Below are 19990 nucleotides of genomic sequence, written 5' to 3'. Positions count from 1 at the left end.
TCTTGATTTGAATTTCACCGCTTGACCCAGGAGCCTGTATAATTCCACAAATTGTCAAAACTTGAGAGGTTTTCCCAAGATGTTCAGGCCCAGGACGCACATTACAAGGGACTGGGAGCACGCAGACTCTGTCGCATTTGAACAAGAGTGTTGCTTGCTGAATTGGGGACAGAAGCAGTTGTTGTTTGTTTGTTTGTTTTTATATAAAACAGGAAGTTAGATTGTTGCTTAGTGTCAAAGCTGATGATTATATCTGCCTCCGAAAAACAGAGATTATTGGAAGCTAACCCGTGTTCTCCATTCCCAGGGATGTTGCTCCTGGCTGACCGCAATCTTCCGCCTGCAGTGAGTACAGCGTGGGTGGCTGGGGATGTCTTGTTTGGGTGGGTTTGTTTGGGTCCAGTCAGGAGGAGAGAGCCAAGGTGCTGATCCTGAGCTGGAGTCTCTTAGATACTTTTCAGGCCCAAAGCAGTATGTAGGGGCAGAGAATTAAAGTGGCCCAGGCAGCCTCTATGCAAGCTAATTAAATCTAATTTTTTGCTTTAGGCAGTAATTCTGTCTGCTTACTATTTATCACTGATATATTTGCATGGAAGCTCTTCTAGGCAGCATCACATGTCTTTGAATTGGTGAACAATGGAGAAATAATGATTGTTTAATATATTCAGCTCGTTTGGTTAAAAGTTAGCTGTTTTTCAAAACCTGGACCCCTTGGAGAGAAAGAGGTGCTTGGGGCCCAGTTAGCTGCGTAGCATGTGATTGGCAGAGTCATGATATGAGGCTCGGCTCTGCTGCCTGTGGTGTGTTCTGTCCCATCTGAGAGATCACTGTTGTAAGGTGCACACTATTTTACACAGCACCAAGAATGAGAAAATGCTTTCTATTAACGCTGTGATCAGCTATGATCCCACCGCATTTCAGAGGTGTTGAAAAATGAAAAGGTTATCTTAGAACTGATGAAATGTGGGTACTTCCAGGACATTGGGTAAATCCTTCTCTCTGGCACCCTTCTCTTTGGCCTTCATTTTTCTCAACTAAGCTAAGAAACACAACATTGTAAAGCATTTGTACTCTCCCTGCCCTCACACACACAAAAAGACTGAGCGCAACAGCAGCTCTGCCTAATTCAGGTGCATTCATATGTGTGAGACCATGTTATAAAGAGCCGAGGTTGCTAAGGCTTGTTCCCAGGGGAACTGGCAGGAGGCAGTCTGTGCAGAATAAAGCAGAAGTCTGTTCTGAAGCCAGAGGAAGCAGGGGGAGAGGTTTCTGGCGGGGAGGAGAGGACTGAGGTCAGGAAGGGTGGATTTGCTAGCCTCTCCCATCCCTGCCCATTATGAAATCATGTCAGTGTTTCTTCTTTGCATTGGAAGTTGTCACACTCTGTGTAGTAAGTCTATCACAGTCAGAAAAGAATCAGTGAGAAGACATTTAAGCCACCCCTAGCCCTGCCTCTGAAAGGTACCTACCTCTGGCGCGCTTTCTGCCCCGCCACTGTCCATATCACTGCTGGTTGTGGCTCAGGTGATCCCCACCCCAGACTGTGGCCCCAACTCTCCGCCTGGATCGGGTGGGGCAGAACAGAAATTTTGACTCATTATCTTCATGGTGACTGGAAAAGGCTGCTTACAGTTTGCCCTGGATTCCACCCCTATGGTTTCCATCTTTGCATGTCCCCCTCCAGCGTAGACCTCGCCTCTCACTGAGTGGGGCTGTAACCTATACAGCTGTGCATTCTGCTTTGTCATATTAATGCTATTTGTTGCTTAGTCGCTAGGTTGTGTCTGACTCTGACCCCATGGACTGCAGCACACCAGGCTTCCCTGTCCTTTACTGTCTTTTGGAGGTTGCTCAAACTCATGTCCATTGAGTCAGTGATACCATCCACCCATCTTGTCCTCTGTCACCCCCGTCTCCTCCTGCCCTCAGTCTTTCCCAGCATCAGGTCTTTTCCAGTGAGTCTGTTCTTCCGATCATGTGGCCAAGTATTTGCTGGGTAAGCACATGTTATGGCAAAGTGTATGCATTCTGGTAGTTTATTTAGAAGTGAACACAGTGTAATCAGTTGCAGCGTTTTACCTCCAGTTAGGCAGTAAAAAGGAGGGATCTTAGCAAGCATCCCCACCCAGTGCCAGGCAGGCATCAGGCCTTGATCCTCACTGCCCCTTGTGTGCCTGCTGAGTGGCCAGATAGTCAGCAGGTAGTGGCCTCTCCACTTTAGGCCCTAGCCTCCCGTGGTTCCCATGACCCTCTCTGGAGGGGGGTTAGCTGGATTCAACTGTGGTCTGTCTGTGTGGCTGCAGAGCCCACTCACCACACCATTCACCACACCTTTCAGACCTGCCTTTTTATCCTGTTCAGTTCAGTTGCTCAGTCATGTCTGACTCTTGGCGACCCCATGGACTGCAGCACATCAGGCCTCCCTGTCCATCACCATCTCCCAGAGCTTGCTCAAATTCATGTCTATGGAGTCGATGATGCCATCCAGCCATCTCATCCTCTGTCGTCCCCTTCTCCTCCTGCCTTTAATCTTTCCCAGCATCAGGGTCTTTTCTAATGAGTCAGTTCTTCGCATCAGGTGGTCAAAGTACTGGAGCTTCAGTTTTAGCATCAGTCCTTCCAATGAATATTCAGGACTGATTTCCTTTAAGATTGACTGGTTTGATCTCTTTGCAGTCCAAGGGACTCTCAAGAGTCTTCTCCAACACCACAGTTCAAAAGGATCAATTCTTCAGCACTCAGCTTTCTTCATAGTCAAACTCTCACATCCATGCATGACTACTGGAAAAACCATAGCTTTGACTAGATGGACCTTTGTTGGCAAAGTAATGTCTCTACTTTTTAATATGCTGCCTAGGTTATTTATAGCTTTTCTTCCAAGGAGTGTCTTTTAATTTCATGGCTGCCATCACCATCTGCAGTGATTTTGTAGCCCAAGAAAATAAAGTCTGTCACTGTTTCCATTGTTTCCCCGTCTATTTGCTATGAAGTGTTGGGACCAGATGCCATGGTCTTCATTTTAAGCCAGCTTTTTCACTCTCCTCTTTCACTTTCATCAAGCGGCTCTTTAATTAGTTCCTCTTTGCTTTCTGCATAAGGGTGGTGTCATCTACATATCTGAGGTTATTGATATTTCTCCCAGCAATCTTGATTCTAGCTTGTGCTTCATCCAGCCTGGCATTTTGCATGGTATACTTTGCCTATAAGTTAAACAAGCAGGGTGACAATATACAGCCTTGACACACTCCTTTCCCGATTAGGAACCAGTCTGTTGTTCCATGTCCGGTTCTAACTATGGCTTCTTGACCTGCATACGGGTTTCTTAGGAGGCAGGTAAGGTGGTCTGGTATTCCCAGCTCTTGAAGAATTTTTCAGTTTGTTGTGATACACCCAGTCAAAGGCTTTGGTGTAGTCGATAAAGCAGAAGTAGATGTTTTTCTGGAACTCTCGTGCTTTTTCTATGATCCAGCATATGGTGGCAATTTGCTGAAGCGCTTCCTTACTTGAGCTCTTTCCTCCTTTCCTTTCGGCTGCACTGGATCTTCATGGTGGCGCCCAGGCTTCTCTTGTCTCAGCGTATGGGCTTCTCTGGTTGTAGCCTGTGGGCTTAGTTGTTCCACAGCCTGTGGGGTCTTCGTTCCCCTGCCAGGGATTGCACTCACAGTCGCCTGCATCGGAAGGCAGATTCTTAACCTCTGGACCACCAGGGTAGTCCCTCCCTGAGTTCCTTCTTCCCAGTGCGGTGCTTTCCTGGACTTCTGAGACCAAGACCCTCAGGGTACCTTCATGTCAGGAACAAGAGATACCCCCCATGCCTTCTCCCTCCGTAACAGGAAAGTCTGGCTGTCAGAAACCAGAATTTTAATTTTCTGAGTGCCCGGATGACCCAGAGCCTCCAGATATAGCACTGAGGGTGGGAAGGGGTGGAGCAGGTTGCCTCCGCTCCCCACCTCTGGGGCCACAGCAGGGACACAGGGAGGAAGCAGAGCTGGTCGGGTGGACAGAGCCTTGCAATGTCTGAAGCAGTGACCTCACCTCTCTTGCCCAGTTTGTCTGAGGGAGACGGGAGAAAGGGTGGGGGCTGTGAGCCTGACACGCACAGCTTTGCTCAGAAGATTCCCAGCAGCCCTCTGGTCAGTGGCTCCGCTTATTCATGGATGCAGGAAAGGGCCGAGGGATAATTGTACTTACACGCCTCACTCCCATACAAATGCAGGCACAGATGTTTCTAGAGACAGTGAGTGGACTGGTGCAGGTTCTTTCATCCAGGAGAACGGGGTGGAGGCTGAGAGGCAGGCTCTGGAGTCCACGTCGTCGCTCTGCTGTTACAGGCTGGGTGATTGTAAAAGGTTTATTTTTCAAAAATGTTTATTGTTTACTTGACTGTGCTAGGCCTTAGCTGTGGCATGTAGGATTTAGTTTTCTGACCAGGGATCAAACCCGGGCCCCCTGCATCGGGAGCATGGAGTCTTAGCCACTGGACCGCTAGGGAAGTCCCAGATTGCAGAAGTTAATGTGATTTTTCTGTTCCTGTTTCCCCACATGTAATATGGTAGTCAAATTGGGACTTACCTCCTAGATGGTCGTGAGGATTATATGGGATAATCTGCGAGAGGGCCCAAGGGCCTGGCCCGGTACCACTACTCATTAGGATTCTGTGTGTGTCTTGGCCAGCGATGACCAGATCCTGGAGTGGTGTGGGGAGGACGCCATCCACTACCTGTCCTTCCAGAGACACATCATCTTCCTGCTGGTGGTGGTCAGCTGCTTGTCCCTGTGCATCATCCTGCCCGTCAACCTCTCAGGGGACTTGCTGGGTAAGGACTCCTCGTCTTGCCTGCGTTGGGCCCCGGGCAGAGCATCAGTCCTGGGGAAAGGGCTCATGGTGCTGGGTCAGAGCCCCGGGATTCCTGCTGAACTCAGATGTGAGAAGGTCTCAGGGTGACTTTCTGAACTGGCCCATTTGATTAAAGATCTGGTGGAGAATCCACCCCAAACCTGGGCCAAGAGCTGGGGACTCTAATATCTAAGTAGGAGGAAGACCTCAAAATCTGTAAGATCAGAGCTTTCAGAGTGTGTTTTATAGCTTCCTGCCGCCACCCAAATCAGGTGGCCACAGTTAGTGGATCTGGAAGATGGTTGTGATGCTCAGAGTGAAAATAAGAGCGTGGAATTCTATTTCCAAGCACCCACAGGAATCCAACATCCAAAACACCATCATTAATCCACTTCTTTTTTTTAAAGAGTTTTTGATGTGGACTATTTTTTAAAAAATCTTTATTGAATTTGTTACAGTATTCTGTTTTATGTTTCTTTTGTTTTTGTTTTTTGTTTTTTGTTTTTTGTTTTTTCGGTTGTGAGGCATGTGGGATCTTATTAATAATTCCCTGACAAGGGATCAAATCTGCACCCCATGCATTGGAAGGTGGATTCCTAACCACTGAACCACCAGGGAAGTCCCATAAACCCACTTATACCCAGTGATTCCCAGCTTTGGTTTTGGGAACAGTTTAGGATGTATCTATATTTCCAAAGGGATGCCACGAGACTCTCAAAGCAAGATGAAGTCAAATTTTGACTTTAGGTAGGTTGAGAAGAAGTTGTCAGGAGCATCTTGGAGAAAAGCAAAGATCTTGGGTGGTGTAGCTCTGAAGACTGGATAAGTGTCACCATCCTCGGACTGGTCTGGATATCGTATCCTTCCCCTCCTCAGAGCTCCACAAACCAAGGTTGCTCCCCCTACCCGTCGCATGTCTCTAGTGTGACCCTGAGTATCTGTGCTTCTCTGCAGACAAAGACCCTTATAGCTTTGGGAGGACAACAATCGCAAACCTGCAGACTGAGTGAGTACGAGCTGGCCGGGCATGAGGGTGCTGATGGGTGAGACCGAGGAGAGGGTGGGCTCTGGAGCCCAGAATAGGCCGAAGCGGGAGGGTTAGCATCCCAAAGCTTCTTTGCCGCTAGCACCTGTCACTGGGCTATGGGCGTGGACACGCCCCAGGCTGCTGTTGTTTTGCAGTGGGTCTTAGGAGACCCGGGGGTGTCATTTGGGGCTGGCGTGCATTTGCCAGCACAGCGCCCTCTGTAAAGGGGCACTGGCCATGCCACCTCTGCCGGAGGAATCTGTTTTGATGAAGCCTTTGGCCTTCAGCTCAGGGCCATGAAGGTAACAAGCCCAGCCCCTGCCCCTCAGCCCCTGCCTGGGGGCCCAGCCCTGATGGCAGGTGCTGTTCCCCTCTCCCCACAGCAACAACCTCCTTTGGCTACACACCATCTTTGCTATCCTTTACCTCATCCTCACTGTGGTCTTCATGCGACACCACACCCAGTCCATCAAGTACAAGGAGGAAAGCCTGGTGAGTAGGGGATGGTCTGGGCATGTGCTGGGGAAGGTCTCAGGTGGGAACCAGAAAGGACTGGCACAACGCTTATTCCCCAGCACCACAATGGCAGTGAGTGCAAGGGGGCCTCAGGCTTGCATGTGTGTGCTCAAAATTGGCATTTAGAATTTCTTTTTTTTGATAGATTGTTTTAGGATTTGGCTATTACCCACCATTGGGGTTTGGGCTTGTAGTTATTGATTCTAAGTAACTTCCAAGAAGTTTGACTTGAGAGCAGCTCCTTCTCTCTTTGCAGCCGACAGCTTGATGAGGGTAGGGGAAGTTTCTGTTGTAACTGAGTCACTCAGTCGTGTCTGACTCTTTGTGACCCCATGAACCGCAGACTACAGCATAACAGGCTTCCTTGTCCTTCACCATCTCCCAGAGTTTGCTTAAACCCATGTCCGCTGAGTTGATGTTGCCATCCAACCATCTCATCCTCTGTTGGCCCCCTTCTTCTACCCTCAATCTTTCCAAGCACCAGGGTCTTTTCTAATGAGTTGGCTCTTGGGTCTTACTCTGATCTGCTGTGTGACCTCTTTTGAGTCACCTCCCCTCTCTGGGTTCTTTCTCAGTCTCTTGTCTTGCAAAGGAGGCTCATAGAAATTGCTTTGGAAATGTATTTTTTTCTTGGCTGTGCCACTGTGTGACATGCAGGATCTTAGTTCCCCAACCAGGGATTGAACTCATGTCCCTGCAGTGGAAACACAGAGCCCTAACCTCTGTACTGCCAGGGAATCCCCTGGAAGTGTATTTTTGACTGCCTAGAAAAGATGCTATGTAAATAACAGACTTCAAGGCTCTGTCAGGCTTGGAAGATGAGCCTCTAAGCCCCTGAGCCCCCATTGTTTTCCTTGGGGAGGAAAACAGGGTGAACAGCTTGAACAGGATGTCCTTCTGCAGACTGGCTTGCCCTGGTGACTTTTCTCGCTGGTGTGTTTCTCTGGCAGGTGAGGAGGACCCTGTTTGTCACAGGACTCCCCAAAGATGCCAAGAAGGAGACGGTGGAGAGCCACTTCCGGTGAGCAGGGCCATTTCCGCTGAGAGGGAAGGGGAGCACAGCCACCCTCTGGGTGGGACGGGCACCTTAGATGAGCTTGGGCACCCACAGAGACCCCCCCAGAGTGCCTGGCCCAGCCACAGAGCCTTGGATACTACTGTGGGCAGGCTCTGCTGGGGCTGCAAGGGCCTGGGCTGGGGTGATGCATCCTCTGCCAGAAGCCACGTGACTGCAGTAACCAGAGTACAGGCTGGCGTGTGGGAACAGAGAAGCATCTTGCGAGCTAGTGGGGAAAGAAGAGGATTCATAGGAAACCCCCCCTCCCCACCAAAAAAAAAAAAAAAGGATTCACTCTGGGCTTCTCCGTGTCCACTTTGCAGAAGAAGAGATACCTGAGAAAGACTAGTCTCGGAGGGGAGGGACCTGGGCCTGCATTTCATGGTCCATTCTTCTGATCAATGTGTTTCCTGAGTGAGCGCTCTGTGCCCAGAGCTCTGTCCTCCCAGAGCTCACTCAGCCCTCCCGGAACCTCCCTTCTGGCAGCCTCCTCTGAGCACCTGCACAGGGATTCCTGCAGGGGGGAGGCTGGAGAAAGGGCTTTCCTATACCAGGAGCCAGCACGAGTCCCGCCCGCAGCAAAGGTCATGAGGTTAAGGGGCCCGACAGGCAAAGGCAAGTCAGGCCTTAAGGGAGCCTCGCTGGATCTGCTCGTGCATCTGCCCCGAAACCAGAGTCTGCCTGCCTTACTGCACTGTGCTTTCCACTTACACTTCTGACATTAACAGGGGCTGTCCCCCACCACCTTCCTCTAAAAGGAATTAACTTAGAGCTCCAGTTAATAAGTCTCCTGGGCGTAAAAAAAATGTCTCGGCTTAAACCCCTCTGATAGCTTTCTAACTTACCTGACCGGTCTGCCCATATTTTTACGACTGCACATGTAAATTGTTTACAGCCTCCCAAGCTTAAGAAATTCTAAGAAAAATCATTAGAATAAAACTGATTAAGGGTTTCATTATTGAGCCAATACTTGCCGCCAAGTTTTCTTATCTTTTAATATAACTTTATTTAGTACTTTGAAGGTGATGCAGATTAAAGAAAAACACTACAGGGAAAATGAGATTAACATTCATTAAGGAAGAGAGCCAAGAAATGTTAACAGGCCTTTTGGCCAGAAGATATTGTAAATCACCTGAGACCCTTTGTATACGGAAACATTTACAAAGAGAAAGCCTGGTCTTGATAAGGGTCAGGGCTGCTGACCCTACATAACTTTATATTATCCATTGATCTCTATGTACAACCAAAAGTATAAAAAGCTTTCTTGAAAAATAAAAGACGGACCAGTTTCTCAGATCAGTTTCTCAAACTAGTTTCTTGGAAATCGGCTCCTTCCATGTCAACTCTCGCTTTCTCCCTCTCTCTCCCTCTCCTTTTCAGGCTGATCCCTTGGAACACAGAGGCTCTCCCTGTCTCCTTATTTGCCAGGGCTTCTAAGACCCACGCGAAAGGGAGCCCAAGGCGGGGCACCCTCCACTATTCAAGCAGGCGCCTATGGCCTAATGTAGACGGTACAAGTTTCTTGTCTTGAGACTTTATTAGCTTTCTGTGTAAACCAAGGAATATCAGCCTGTTTTCTCCACTAATTTTCTTACTACACTATTCTTTCCTAATCTCTCGTTATATCTCTAATTAAATAAGTTTTTCCTTGCCGACTCCGTCCCCACTTCAAATTCCCTGGATCCACCGGGGCTGGACCCCGACATTCCTGTGAGAAGGAAATTATGTGTGTACAGTGCTATGAATGCAGAGAATCATATGGCCCGTCAGGAAAGGGGGTGGTATGGGCAGAGCAGGCCAGAGACTCCCAGGATCCTGGGCTGGAGGGCTGGAACCCCAGCCTGGGAGCTGAGGTTCCAGTCTGTGTTCCTTCCTCATCAGCAGTCAGTAACTTGTAGTATGGGTTAAGGGTTGGCTGTGGCTTAGCTTGGGCTTCCCTGGTGGCTCAGTGGTAAAGAATCTGCCTGCAATGCAGGAGACCCAGGTTTGATCCCTGGGTTGGGAAGATTCCTTGGCTAGGAAGATCCCCTGGAGGAGGGCATGGCAACCCACTCCAGTATTCTTGCCTAGAGAATTCCATGGACAGAGGAGCCTGGCAGGCTACAGTCCATAGTGTCACACAGAACACATCTGTGTTCTTTGAACACAGCTGAAGCGACTAAGCAACAGCATGGCTTAGCTTTGCCTTATTTATGAAGAACACTTTCTAAACAAATGACTCAAGTTCAAGTTCAGTCGCTCAGTTGTGTCTGACTCTTTGCAACCCCATGAACCACAGCATGCCAGGCCTCAAATTACTAATATAAACAGAATTGTAAAATGAAATGTTTAAAATTTATTGACTAACCTCTTTTTCAGAAACTCAAAGCATTTTAGAAATATTTTTCTCTGTGTAAACACCGGATACTGGAATCATTTTTCTTGATTCCTTGAAACAGCTCCCCCACGTGTCCTGTTAGGCAACATCTGGAAACAGTGCGTGTGTACATGCCCATCTGTGTCCGACTCTTTGTGACCCATGGACTGTAGCCTGCCAGGCTCCTCTGTCCATGGGATTTCCCAGGCAAGAATACTGGAGTGAGCTGCCATTTCCTCCTCCAGGGGATCTTCTCAACCCAGGGATCTAACTCGCGTGTCCTACATCAGCAGTCAGGTTCTTTACCACCAGGGAAGCCCTTTGGAAACAGTAGCTCCACTTAATGTATTACCTAAAAGAGAAAAAAAACAGTCCTTGCATTCCCATTACAAACACTGAATCACACTTTCTCCTATTTTAGGAAGCTCTTCTAGTGAACACTGCTGCAATCCACGGGGACTGATGTGTGAATCAGCCTTTTAGCAAGGATGCTTTCACTGATGTTCTTTTCCTCAAACCTCCTATTGGGACCTGAAATTTCAGGTTGCCTGTTACTAAAATGTAAACTTTTCCAGGCTCCAAGCCCAGTACCCAGTGCTTGGTGTGAAGTAGATAGGGATTTACATGGTTCAGGAATGCCCAGGAGTTGTACATATGATTATGTGTATAAGGTGAGAGAGCATCGTATGGGGGTACAGGTGTGGGCCCTGGACCTGGGCCACCTGGATTCCCTTCTTGACTCAGAGACGCACTAGTTTTGTGATCTTGATCACAAGTCATTTTACCTCTCTAGCATTTATTTTCTTCATCTGTAAAGTGGGCACAGAAACCTCACAGGTCATGGTAAGGATCAGATAAGTTAATGTTCTTACAGTGCCTAGCCAAGAATAAGTATACATGCAGTATTTTACTAGGATTTGTGAATGCATTTGCTGGGCTGAGGGTCCTTTGCTTTCATTGGACCTGTGATTTTCAAAAGGGTCACAAACTGAATAGGATTTCAGTGATGGTCTAAGGTAGATAGGACCTGGAGCAAACAACAAATTTATTCCCTTGCGTGGGTAGAAGAGGTAATAGATAGTGTTATTTTTTTCTCCAAGAGAAGTGCTGATTTAAAGCCAAGTAGATGTAAACTTGTCAGTTTCAGGCAGTTACTTTCTTGCTATTAAAAAGGACCTCTTTGTATTATATTTCAAAATTTCCCCCTTTGGTAAAAGACAAAGAGGTGCCGAAATGAAAATGTAATTGCTCTGCCACCCTTGGAGTCTTTGGGGTCTCTCCTGCCAGGGGTTCTCTTTCCCAGTGGTCTTCTTTTGCTTCCGGGGCACAGGGACGCGTATCCCACGTGTGAAGTGGTGGAGGTCCAGCTGTGCTACAACGTGGCCAAGCTGATTTACCTGTGCAAGGAGAGGTAAGGGAGGGCTGGCAGGGCGGTGGGCATGGGCAAAGCTGGCCTGCAGCTTTCTGACCCTTCCCTCTGAGATGCCCACCTTCCTTCCTTGCTGGCCTCGGCTCCCCCAGCGAGGATGGGAGGAGGGTGGCTCTGCCCTTTCCTTGCTTAGGAAGCTGGTGGTGACCAGTGGGTAATGACGGGTGTCATTGCGAGTCTGATGTTTGTCCCTCCCACTACAGAAAAAAGACTGAGAAGAGCCTGACCTATTACACAAACCTGCAGGTGAAGACAGGCCAGCGGACCTTCATCAACCCCAAGCCTTGTGGCCAGTTCTGCTGCTGTGAAGTGCGGGGTTGTGAGTGGGTGAGGGTGCTGGGGGCCCACTGGGGGCGTGGGTGCTGGGCCCCCTGACACCCGCACAAGGCCACGTCATCACACGGGGTTGTGTCCTCTGATAGGAGGACGCCATCTCCTACTACACGCGCATGAAGGACAGGCTGATGGAGAGGATCACAGAGGAGGAATGCAGGGTCCAGGAGCAGCCCCTGGGAATGGCCTTCGTCACCTTCCAGGAGAAGTCCATGGCCACCTAGTGAGTGTGGGTGTGTTCTTTCCTTCCAGACAACTGGCTGTTCCTCTCGGGTTGAGATGGTCCTGCTGGACTGCCATCTCTGGCGTTTGTTTGTGGCGTTTGCATCTCCTTCACTGGGTGTGGCTGGCGTGGGGGCCAGCCACCCACTCCACTCACTCCCTCGGTGGGCCCAGCCTGTGTTTGTGTGACGACTGGGCTCGGGTGATTGTAGCTGAGCCCCTCTCTGGTTGTCATAGCCTTACCCCACTGCTGGCTCTCATCAGCTGCCCAGGGATCCTCTTGCCTCTGTGGCCCAGCATTTTCCCAGGTGGGATGTACCCACCCTCCTTCATATATCCACTCTGGAATCAGATTCTCTTTCTGTGTGTGTCCTTCCCATCTCCCTACAGAGGCACCACTGGGGGTAGAATGCTCACTGCTGACAGGAGCCTGGCCCAGGGGAGTGGGTTTTCACCTTGGCTGTAGCTCCTAAAGCACTCTCATGCCTGGGATCTCCATGTCACCTTGTGCTGGGGGCAGCAGGGGATGAGGGCAGGAGAGGGAGGCGGAAGGGAGGTGAGCCAGCAAATGCCCCTCCCCCTGCTTTCCCTGCCTGGGGCTTCATGAACCCTGGCAACAGACTCCCTGGATGTGCCCTGCAGACCCTGAAGTGAAGCGGGGTTGAGGGGAAGGCCAGTGAGAAGGGGAAGGGTGTTCTGAGACGGGAGTGGGGGCTGGTGGGTTCTTTGTGGGAGACTAAAGGGGGAAAGAGTGGTGAAGGTGGATGTGGGAGTCCCAGGGAGGGGTATCTTGGGGTCATAAGTAATGCAGTCTCACGCTGCTAGGGGGTCTGGGAGGAGGTGAGGGAGTGAAACGGTGAGGCCACGGCCCGGCAGGGGGATGCAACCAGCCCAGCTTAACAGGCAGAGTGTAGCGGGGGGGCAGGATGCAAGGAGGAGCCCCCTGTGCTGGGGTGACGGGAACAGTACAGGGGTTTTAGTCAGACAGCTGGGATGCAAACCTCACTCTGAGAGCCTGCATTTCCTCGTCTGTAAGATAGTAATGGTAATCCCTGATTGGCAGGCTTGTTCTAAGGATTGAACAAAGTTCTGCACATAGTGGGCTAAGAGTGACATCTCTTTCACAGCGCTAATTATAATAAGCTAATGATAAAGTAGAAGTCCTGTGCCACGGGGCTTCCAGTCTCCCATGGTCCTATTTGCCCCATGTGTATGTACATGGTACCCTGAGGGGTCTGGACCCTGGTCATTTCTGCATTTCCTGGCAGCATCCTGAAGGACTTCAATGCCTGCAAGTGTCAGGGCCTTCAGTGCAAAGGTGAACCACAGCCTTCGTCCCACGGCAGAGAGCTCGGCATCTCCAGGTGGTCGGTCACCTTCGCCGCTTACCCCGAGGACATCTGCTGGTGAGCCCACAGCCAGGAAAGAGGCCGGGGTGTCCTGTGGGGCTGCCCAAGTCACCTGGAAGCACAGGTGTGACCTGGCACTCAGGGAGACACACACTCTCCTGCATCCCTCTGGGCCGGGGGTGGGGAGTATCATGGGAGGGCCTGTCCACATCCAGGGCTTCACTCCAGTGTTTCTCCCTGGCATCAGTGGTCCAGTAGGATTATAATAGGAGCTGTGTGTATAATTTTAAGTTTCCTTTTAGCCACATTAAAAAATGTAAAAGAAACTGGGGAGTTCTCTGGTGGCCTAGTGGTTAGGATTCCAGGCTTTTACTACTGTGGCCTGGCTTCAGTCCCTTGTCGGGGAACTGAGATCCTGCAAGCCATGTGGTGTGGCCAAAAAAACCCAAAAATTAAAAATAAAGAACAGGTCTAAAAAGTGTACTAAAATTAACTCATAAGAATTCTCTCTCTATATATAATGTTATCATGGCAACAATTTTTAAAAATTGAAAGGTTTTACAATCTCCTTTTCCTGTGTTGTGGTCTTTGAAATCCAGCATGTATTTGACATTTCTGGCCCATCTCTGTCCAGACCAGCCACATGTCAGCACTCAGCAGCCACCTGTGACTCGAGGCTGCTGTATCAGACAGGGCAGACTTGCATTTAGTGCCAGCTGCCTCTGGCCTAGGGCGCAAACTGGTGACCTGAGCTGTGTCCACGGGAGCCTGAAGCATGATGCCCAGGGCAAGGAGGCCCGGCAGAGGCCCCGGCTCGGCTTGCCGTCCAGCCTGGCCTCAGTTCCTTGTCCAGAGCGAGCTTTGGGCCCTCGCCTCTGCCGGCTGTGCGTCAGCCCCTGGGAGTTCTGCTCTGGTTTGCTGACCTTTCTAAACTTGGGACTGGTTATCACTCTGCTCTTGGTGGAGGCAAGAAGCCAGGGAGTTCCCAGCTGGGCCTTTCGCCTTTGCCTCCTGCCTCCCTCCTCCTCACACCCCAGCTCATGGGCCCCTCGGGGGTCCTATGTCTCTAGTGTGTCTGAGAAGTGCCACATTGGAGCCTTGTTTGGTCTGCTTGGAGGCTCCTGGTGTCTCTTCAGGTAGGTTCTGGCCCCAGACTCCAGCTGAGGAGCCATGTTAGCAGCAAATAACTTGTTTCCCCCTGAGCTCACAGGGACCCCAAGTTTGACCTTCTTGGAGCTGAAGGTCAGTGCAGGACACTTGTCTGTGCTCCTGAGGTCAGAATGAGCCCTCAGCTGGAGCCCTCGGTCTAGTCACTTGCCTTGCCTGAATCTGACCTTCTGACCCACCTTAGCCAAGTGCACTGTTGGTGTCTTAGGTGACCAGAGCCTGAGAGATAAGCCTCCAGGGCCTGTGTCCTCCTCTCTGCAGGAAGAACCTCTCCATTCAGGGCTTCCGCTGGTGGTTCCAGTGGCTGGGCATCAACTTCATCCTCTTCGTGGGGCTGTTTTTCCTGACCACACCCTCCATTATCCTGTCCACCATGGACAAGTTCAACGTCACCAAACCTATCCATGCACTGAATGTGAGTGACCTTTCTGCCAAGCCCCTCCTGGGGGGCTGGCGATAAGAGGGTGGAGTGGGAGGTGGAGGGATGAGGCCAAGGGCTGGCCTGGCAGGATGGGGGTCAAACTAAACCAGGAGTTTAGTTTCAAACTGAACCAGTCGACTCATGTCTGTGTTTTTAAGCCCTGGGCATATATGGCAGCATTTATTACAATGTGTTTGTAGTAATGTTATGTGTATATATGTGTGTGTGTGTGCATCCATGTATATGAATATGTATAGTGAAGTCACTCAGTTGTGTCTGACTCTCTGTGACCCTGTGGACTGTAGCCTACCAGGCTCCTCCATCCATGGGATTCTCCAGGCAAGAATACTGGAGTGGGGTGCCATTTCCTTCTCCAAGGATCATCCCAACCCAGGGATCGAACCCGGGTCTCCCACATTGCAGGCAGACGCTTTACCCTCTGAGCCACCAGGGAAGTCCATGTATGTGTATATGTGTTACTATAAAGATATAGATACAGCTCTAATGGAATCAATCCACATGCTCAACAGTAGGGGAAATTTGAATTGAATGAGGTGTATTCAGTCTGATAGACCATTAAGCTTTCATTAAAAAATTACATAGATTTTGTGGCAGACATGGGGGGCTTATGATAAGATCAGGATGTAAAATTATCTCTCAGCAGTGGTCACGGTGATGTGCCTGTGAAGTGTGCTGCTGTGGGAAGTGGCTAGCAAAGAATGAAAAAACGTCTTTTGCTCTCTGGGATAGCAGGATCATGAATCAATTATTATTGTTGATTTTTCTTTACATTTCAGCTTCTGGTAATCTTATTGTATTTACTCTAGATAGCTAATGAATGATTTTTAAAAAAATCTTATGTGAATTGATAACAACTAAACACTCCCTAAAATGGCATCTACCTGGTTTCCCATAATTGGCTTTGCTGAAATATCATCCTCAGTCTTGTTTTTTTCAGTTCCACTTGGCATTTGGTTAATCATACCCTGGGACACACACAGTGGACAGAGGGCCTGAGGGCCTGGTCCTAACTCTGCCATTCCCTAGCTGGTGAATTCAGAGCCTTGCTTTTTCCTCTAAAGACTGGTTTTTCTTCTATAACACTCTGCCGTGTTATACTCATGGGGCTGTTGTGATAAATGGCTCAATAGATAATTTTAAAAATGCATAAGTTTTTGTTGAGATTTTCAGCATGTCATTAAAGAATTGATGCTTTTTGAACTGTGGTATTAGAGAAGACTCTTGAGAGTTCCTTGGATAGCAAGGAGATCAGACCAGTCAATCCTAAAAGAAATCAGTCCTGAATATTCATTGGAAGGATTGATGCTGAAGCTGAAGCTAAAGAACTGACTCATTAGAAAAGACCCTGATGCTGGGAAAGATTGAAGGCAGGAGGAGAAGGGGACGACAGAGAATGAGATGGTTGGATGGCATCACCGACTCAATGGACATGAGTTTGAGCAAGCTCTGGGAGTTGGTGATGGGCAGGGAAGCCGGATGTGCTGCAGTCCATGGGATCACAAAGAGTTGGAAATGACTTAGCGACTGAACTGACTGTATGGTTGGGCTTCCCAGGTGGCTCAATGGTAAAGAATCTGCCTACTAATGCAGGAGATGCAGGTTTGATCCCTCAGTTGGGAAGATCCCCTGGAGAAGGAAATGGCAACCTACTCCAGTATTCTTGCCTGGGAAATACCATGGACAGATGAACCTGATGGGCTATAGTCCATGGGGTTCCAAAGAGCTGCACATGACTTAATAACTTAACAACAACAGTGTATGGTCAAGGCCTGTTCTTTTGAGGAAGGATCTGCTGATTAGAATTCCCCTTTGTCTATTTTATAGAAAAATACCCTTATTTCATCGTTTGTGATTCTAGTTTTAGTTTCTTACAGTAAAGCAAGATCTTAAAGATACTTGCAAAAAGTACAGAATCCTAGATTTCATTTTCGTTGCTCTTTTCCAGTTAATTTACTGTTAAATTCAACAGCATTTTTCAGAAATTCACCTTTATCAAGTCTTTCCAAAGTGTCCAACCTAGTATTCAACGAAATCTTCTATTGTTACAAGATTCATTTTTTCAGAGAAGGTAATAAGTTAATCAAATCATGAAACTGCAATAACAAGTACAACAGGCATAGACCGGATTGGGAACTAACATGGCACCGTTTTGGGGAGCTGTGAGTGGGCAAGAGGCTGGGGAGGGGCCCTGGCCATCAGTGCTACATCTTCCTTTGGTGTCTGCTGTTGGCTTTTTATAGGTAACAGAAGAGGTTCTCTATCTGGCCAGGAAGATGAGTGGAGTCCAGTTGTATGTGAAGTTGCTTTCATCCCTCTAAAGTGCTATATAGGGACTTGCCTGGAGATCCAGTGGTGCTTTCACTGTAGGGGCGTGAGTTCAATCCCTGGTCAGGGAACTAAGATCCCACATGCTGTGTGGCATTACCAAAATTTAAAAAAAATAAAGAGCTGTACAAATGTCAGGTGCTGTTATCATCTATTCAGCCAGCATTATGGAATATCTACCCTGTACCAGGTACAGCATTGGTTCTAGGGGACAGATGCAACCAAAACCGAGTTCACTGAGTCACCATGGCAACAGGTCATGACCCAGATCACCCAGGCTCACAGCTCTCTCTGCTGTGGACTTTTTCTAGGACCCCATCATCAGCCAGTTCTTCCCAACCCTCCTCCTGTGGTCCTTCTCTGCCCTGCTCCCCACCATCGTCTACTACTCTACACTGCTGGAATCTCACTGGACCAAGTGAGTGTTCCGAGACTCACCCCTGAGGGTGGGGGTCTCTGGCCCCGCAGCCTACCAGCGTGATGGGCACACAGCAGGGGCCTTCCTGGGAATCCCTGGGGCATCTGAGGGACTGTGAGGGCTCACGTCTGACTTCCTGCAGGTCAGGAGAGAACCGGATCATGATGACCAAGGTCTACATATTCTTGATCTTCATGGTGCTGATCCTGCCCTCCCTTGGCCTCACCAGGTACACATTACCACCTCCTGCTCCAAGTTCAGAGCCAAGGTCACATCCAGAGAAAATGTAAATGGTTTGGAAGTGGATCCAAATTGTTAACAACATTTAAACCTGTCACACCCTCTTGGAGTGCAGTTGTGCTGGCACACTGATACTTTCAGAGAAATAGGTTCTTTCTGCCTTGAAAACAAAAAAGCTTAAAAATGAAACTTATCATGGACCTTCCACTTAGGGAGCAAGTCTAATCATGGCTTTGGTTATTCAGAGGAAGGAAGCTTTTGTGAAAGCAGGCCCTGATGAGTTATGGTGTAATAAGTAACCAGTGTAGATGCAATGTAGAAAACCAATGTAGATCTTGAGATTAGGCCTTTTACAAAACAAACAACAATCAAAAAAAGCAGAAAGAAAAAAAAGAAAATATAGGTATGATCACATGGAGTATTGGAAATAAATTCTTACAGGATTTATTTTTCTTTCAGTTTGGATTTTTTCTTCCGGTGGCTCTTTGATAAAACGTCCTCAGAGGCCTCTATCAGGTTGGAGTAAGTATCAGCCACATTGAGTTCTGGCTCTAGGTCCCAGATGAATGTCCCCCAGAGGCTGGGACTCTGGCGACAGAGGGGGAGGGTACTGTGCTTCAGTGCCTGTAGCCTCTCCATCACCCCTCCAGCTTCCTGGCTGGGCTGCACCCTGGGAACTGACCTACTTTGTGCTATGTGTACAGAAATGTGGTTAATCTTTTAGGTTAAAACTCAATTAGTGACAGTCTCCTTCATCCTTTGAAACTTACTTACTGAGAACAGAACCGCTTGGGGAGAGGGAACTGCTAGGTCTCAGGGGTGCCAGGGAAGGGAAAGGGGAATAGTAATTAACACTGCAACCAGAATAACTGTCTGGTCCCGGGTTATTTTTGCTATGAGAGTGGAGTTAAACTTATTTTTAAATGTGTGTCCTTGTTAGTATTTTCAGCTTATACCACACCTTTTTAATAATAATACCTGTTATTTAAGAAGATGCTCTGCTAAATGCTTTATTCTGTTTCTCATCGAATCTTCACAACAAGCTATGAGGCAGAAATGATGACTATTTCCATTTTACGGATGGGGAGACTGAGGCCCAGAGATGCTGAAGAACTTGCCCAAAGCTACCCAGCTAGTTAAGAGACAGAGCTGGGATACAGCCCAGCCCCTCTGATACTACACTGTAGGTCCTGATGTAGACCCTAAGGTTCAAGATAAACTTTTCCAAGGGAGTGTTCACAGGGACGCCTGCACGTGCCTATCTGAAAGGATAGAGCGAATTTTCTTAAGTTCTCGCTGGGTAACCTGAGGACTTGGGAGCTGGCAGCCACAGACAGACTCACACCCAGCCAGCTCAGGTCTGGGTTGACTGTGATAGCCAGATGGCCGAATCCACGGTCAACTCTCAGTCCCTCCTCTGCCCAGCTGCGGGCTCCTCTCCCTCCCTGGGTGCTCAGCTCGCACACCCGGTGGCTCCCCAGGTGCGTCTTCCTGCCCGACCAGGGCGCCTTCTTTGTGAACTACGTCATCGCCTCGGCCTTCATCGGCAACGGCATGGAGCTGCTGCGGCTGCCTGGCCTCATTCTCTACACCTTCCGCATGGTCATGGCCAAGACCGCGGCCGACCGCAGGAACGTCAAGCAGGTACGAGGGGGGAAGGCGCTGCCTTCATCCCAGAACCTCCCCACCAGCCACATTGACCTAGTGGAGTGCCAGGCACCGTGCTCAGGGCCTCCTAGTTCGGCCCAGGGCCCCACTGTGGGGAGTGGAGGTGTGAGGAGCCTGTGTGAAGGTGGCCTGGCTGTACCATCCTCCATCCACTCTGTCTCAGGCAGAGGAGAGAGTGGGGAGTTTTGCATTTCAGCTGGCCTGATCTCACACACACACACACACACACACACACACACACACACACACACAATTAAGATTCATACATTCCTTTCCCATAGCCCTCTATTTGCATAAATTGTTAGATTACCCGAGAGGTCAAAGACATTTGGAACTGATGGCATTTGTTTTAAGACTCTAAATTGGGTGTGTGGGCTTCTCTTTTACTCTCCTTTGCTGTTGTGGGAACCGTGAGCGAAGAGGCCCTGCATCCTATCACTGAATCTTCAGAGCCCCTGTGAGATGGGCCCTACTGGAGCCCACCTTGCAGACGCACAGACTGAGCCACAGGGAGGTCAAATGCTTGGCTGAGACACACGGCTCGAAGGGGTGGAGCTGACATTGGGTCTGACGTCAGAGTCTGTGGAGGATCGTTCTGCAGTCA

At 49.1% G+C, this 19990-nt stretch overlaps 1 protein-coding gene across 2 annotated transcripts in view; it reads left to right on the top strand.

Moving 5' to 3' along the window:
* Positions 1-19990, top strand: part of TMEM63A (transmembrane protein 63A) — a 37019-nt gene that overhangs the window by 11678 nt on the left and 5351 nt on the right. For both annotated transcript variants that reach the window (XM_060396053.1, XM_004013629.5), the window contains exons 6-19: positions 308-345; positions 4675-4817; positions 5792-5843; positions 6248-6356; positions 7331-7401; positions 11124-11204; positions 11426-11549; positions 11645-11778; positions 13046-13183; positions 14555-14708; positions 17372-17478; positions 17621-17707; positions 18178-18240; positions 19200-19362. In XM_060396053.1, the coding sequence (XP_060252036.1) occupies positions 308-345; positions 4675-4817; positions 5792-5843; positions 6248-6356; positions 7331-7401; positions 11124-11204; positions 11426-11549; positions 11645-11778; positions 13046-13183; positions 14555-14708; positions 17372-17478; positions 17621-17707; positions 18178-18240; positions 19200-19362 (1464 nt within the window). The remainder of the gene's footprint in view (positions 1-307; positions 346-4674; positions 4818-5791; positions 5844-6247; positions 6357-7330; positions 7402-11123; positions 11205-11425; positions 11550-11644; positions 11779-13045; positions 13184-14554; positions 14709-17371; positions 17479-17620; positions 17708-18177; positions 18241-19199; positions 19363-19990) is intronic.

Source organism: Ovis aries, chromosome 12 (genome assembly GCF_016772045.2).
Source record: "Ovis aries strain OAR_USU_Benz2616 breed Rambouillet chromosome 12, ARS-UI_Ramb_v3.0, whole genome shotgun sequence".
In the NCBI taxonomy this organism is placed as follows: domain Eukaryota; kingdom Metazoa; phylum Chordata; class Mammalia; order Artiodactyla; family Bovidae; genus Ovis; species Ovis aries.
This window is presented reverse-complemented; position numbering and strand designations above follow the sequence as displayed.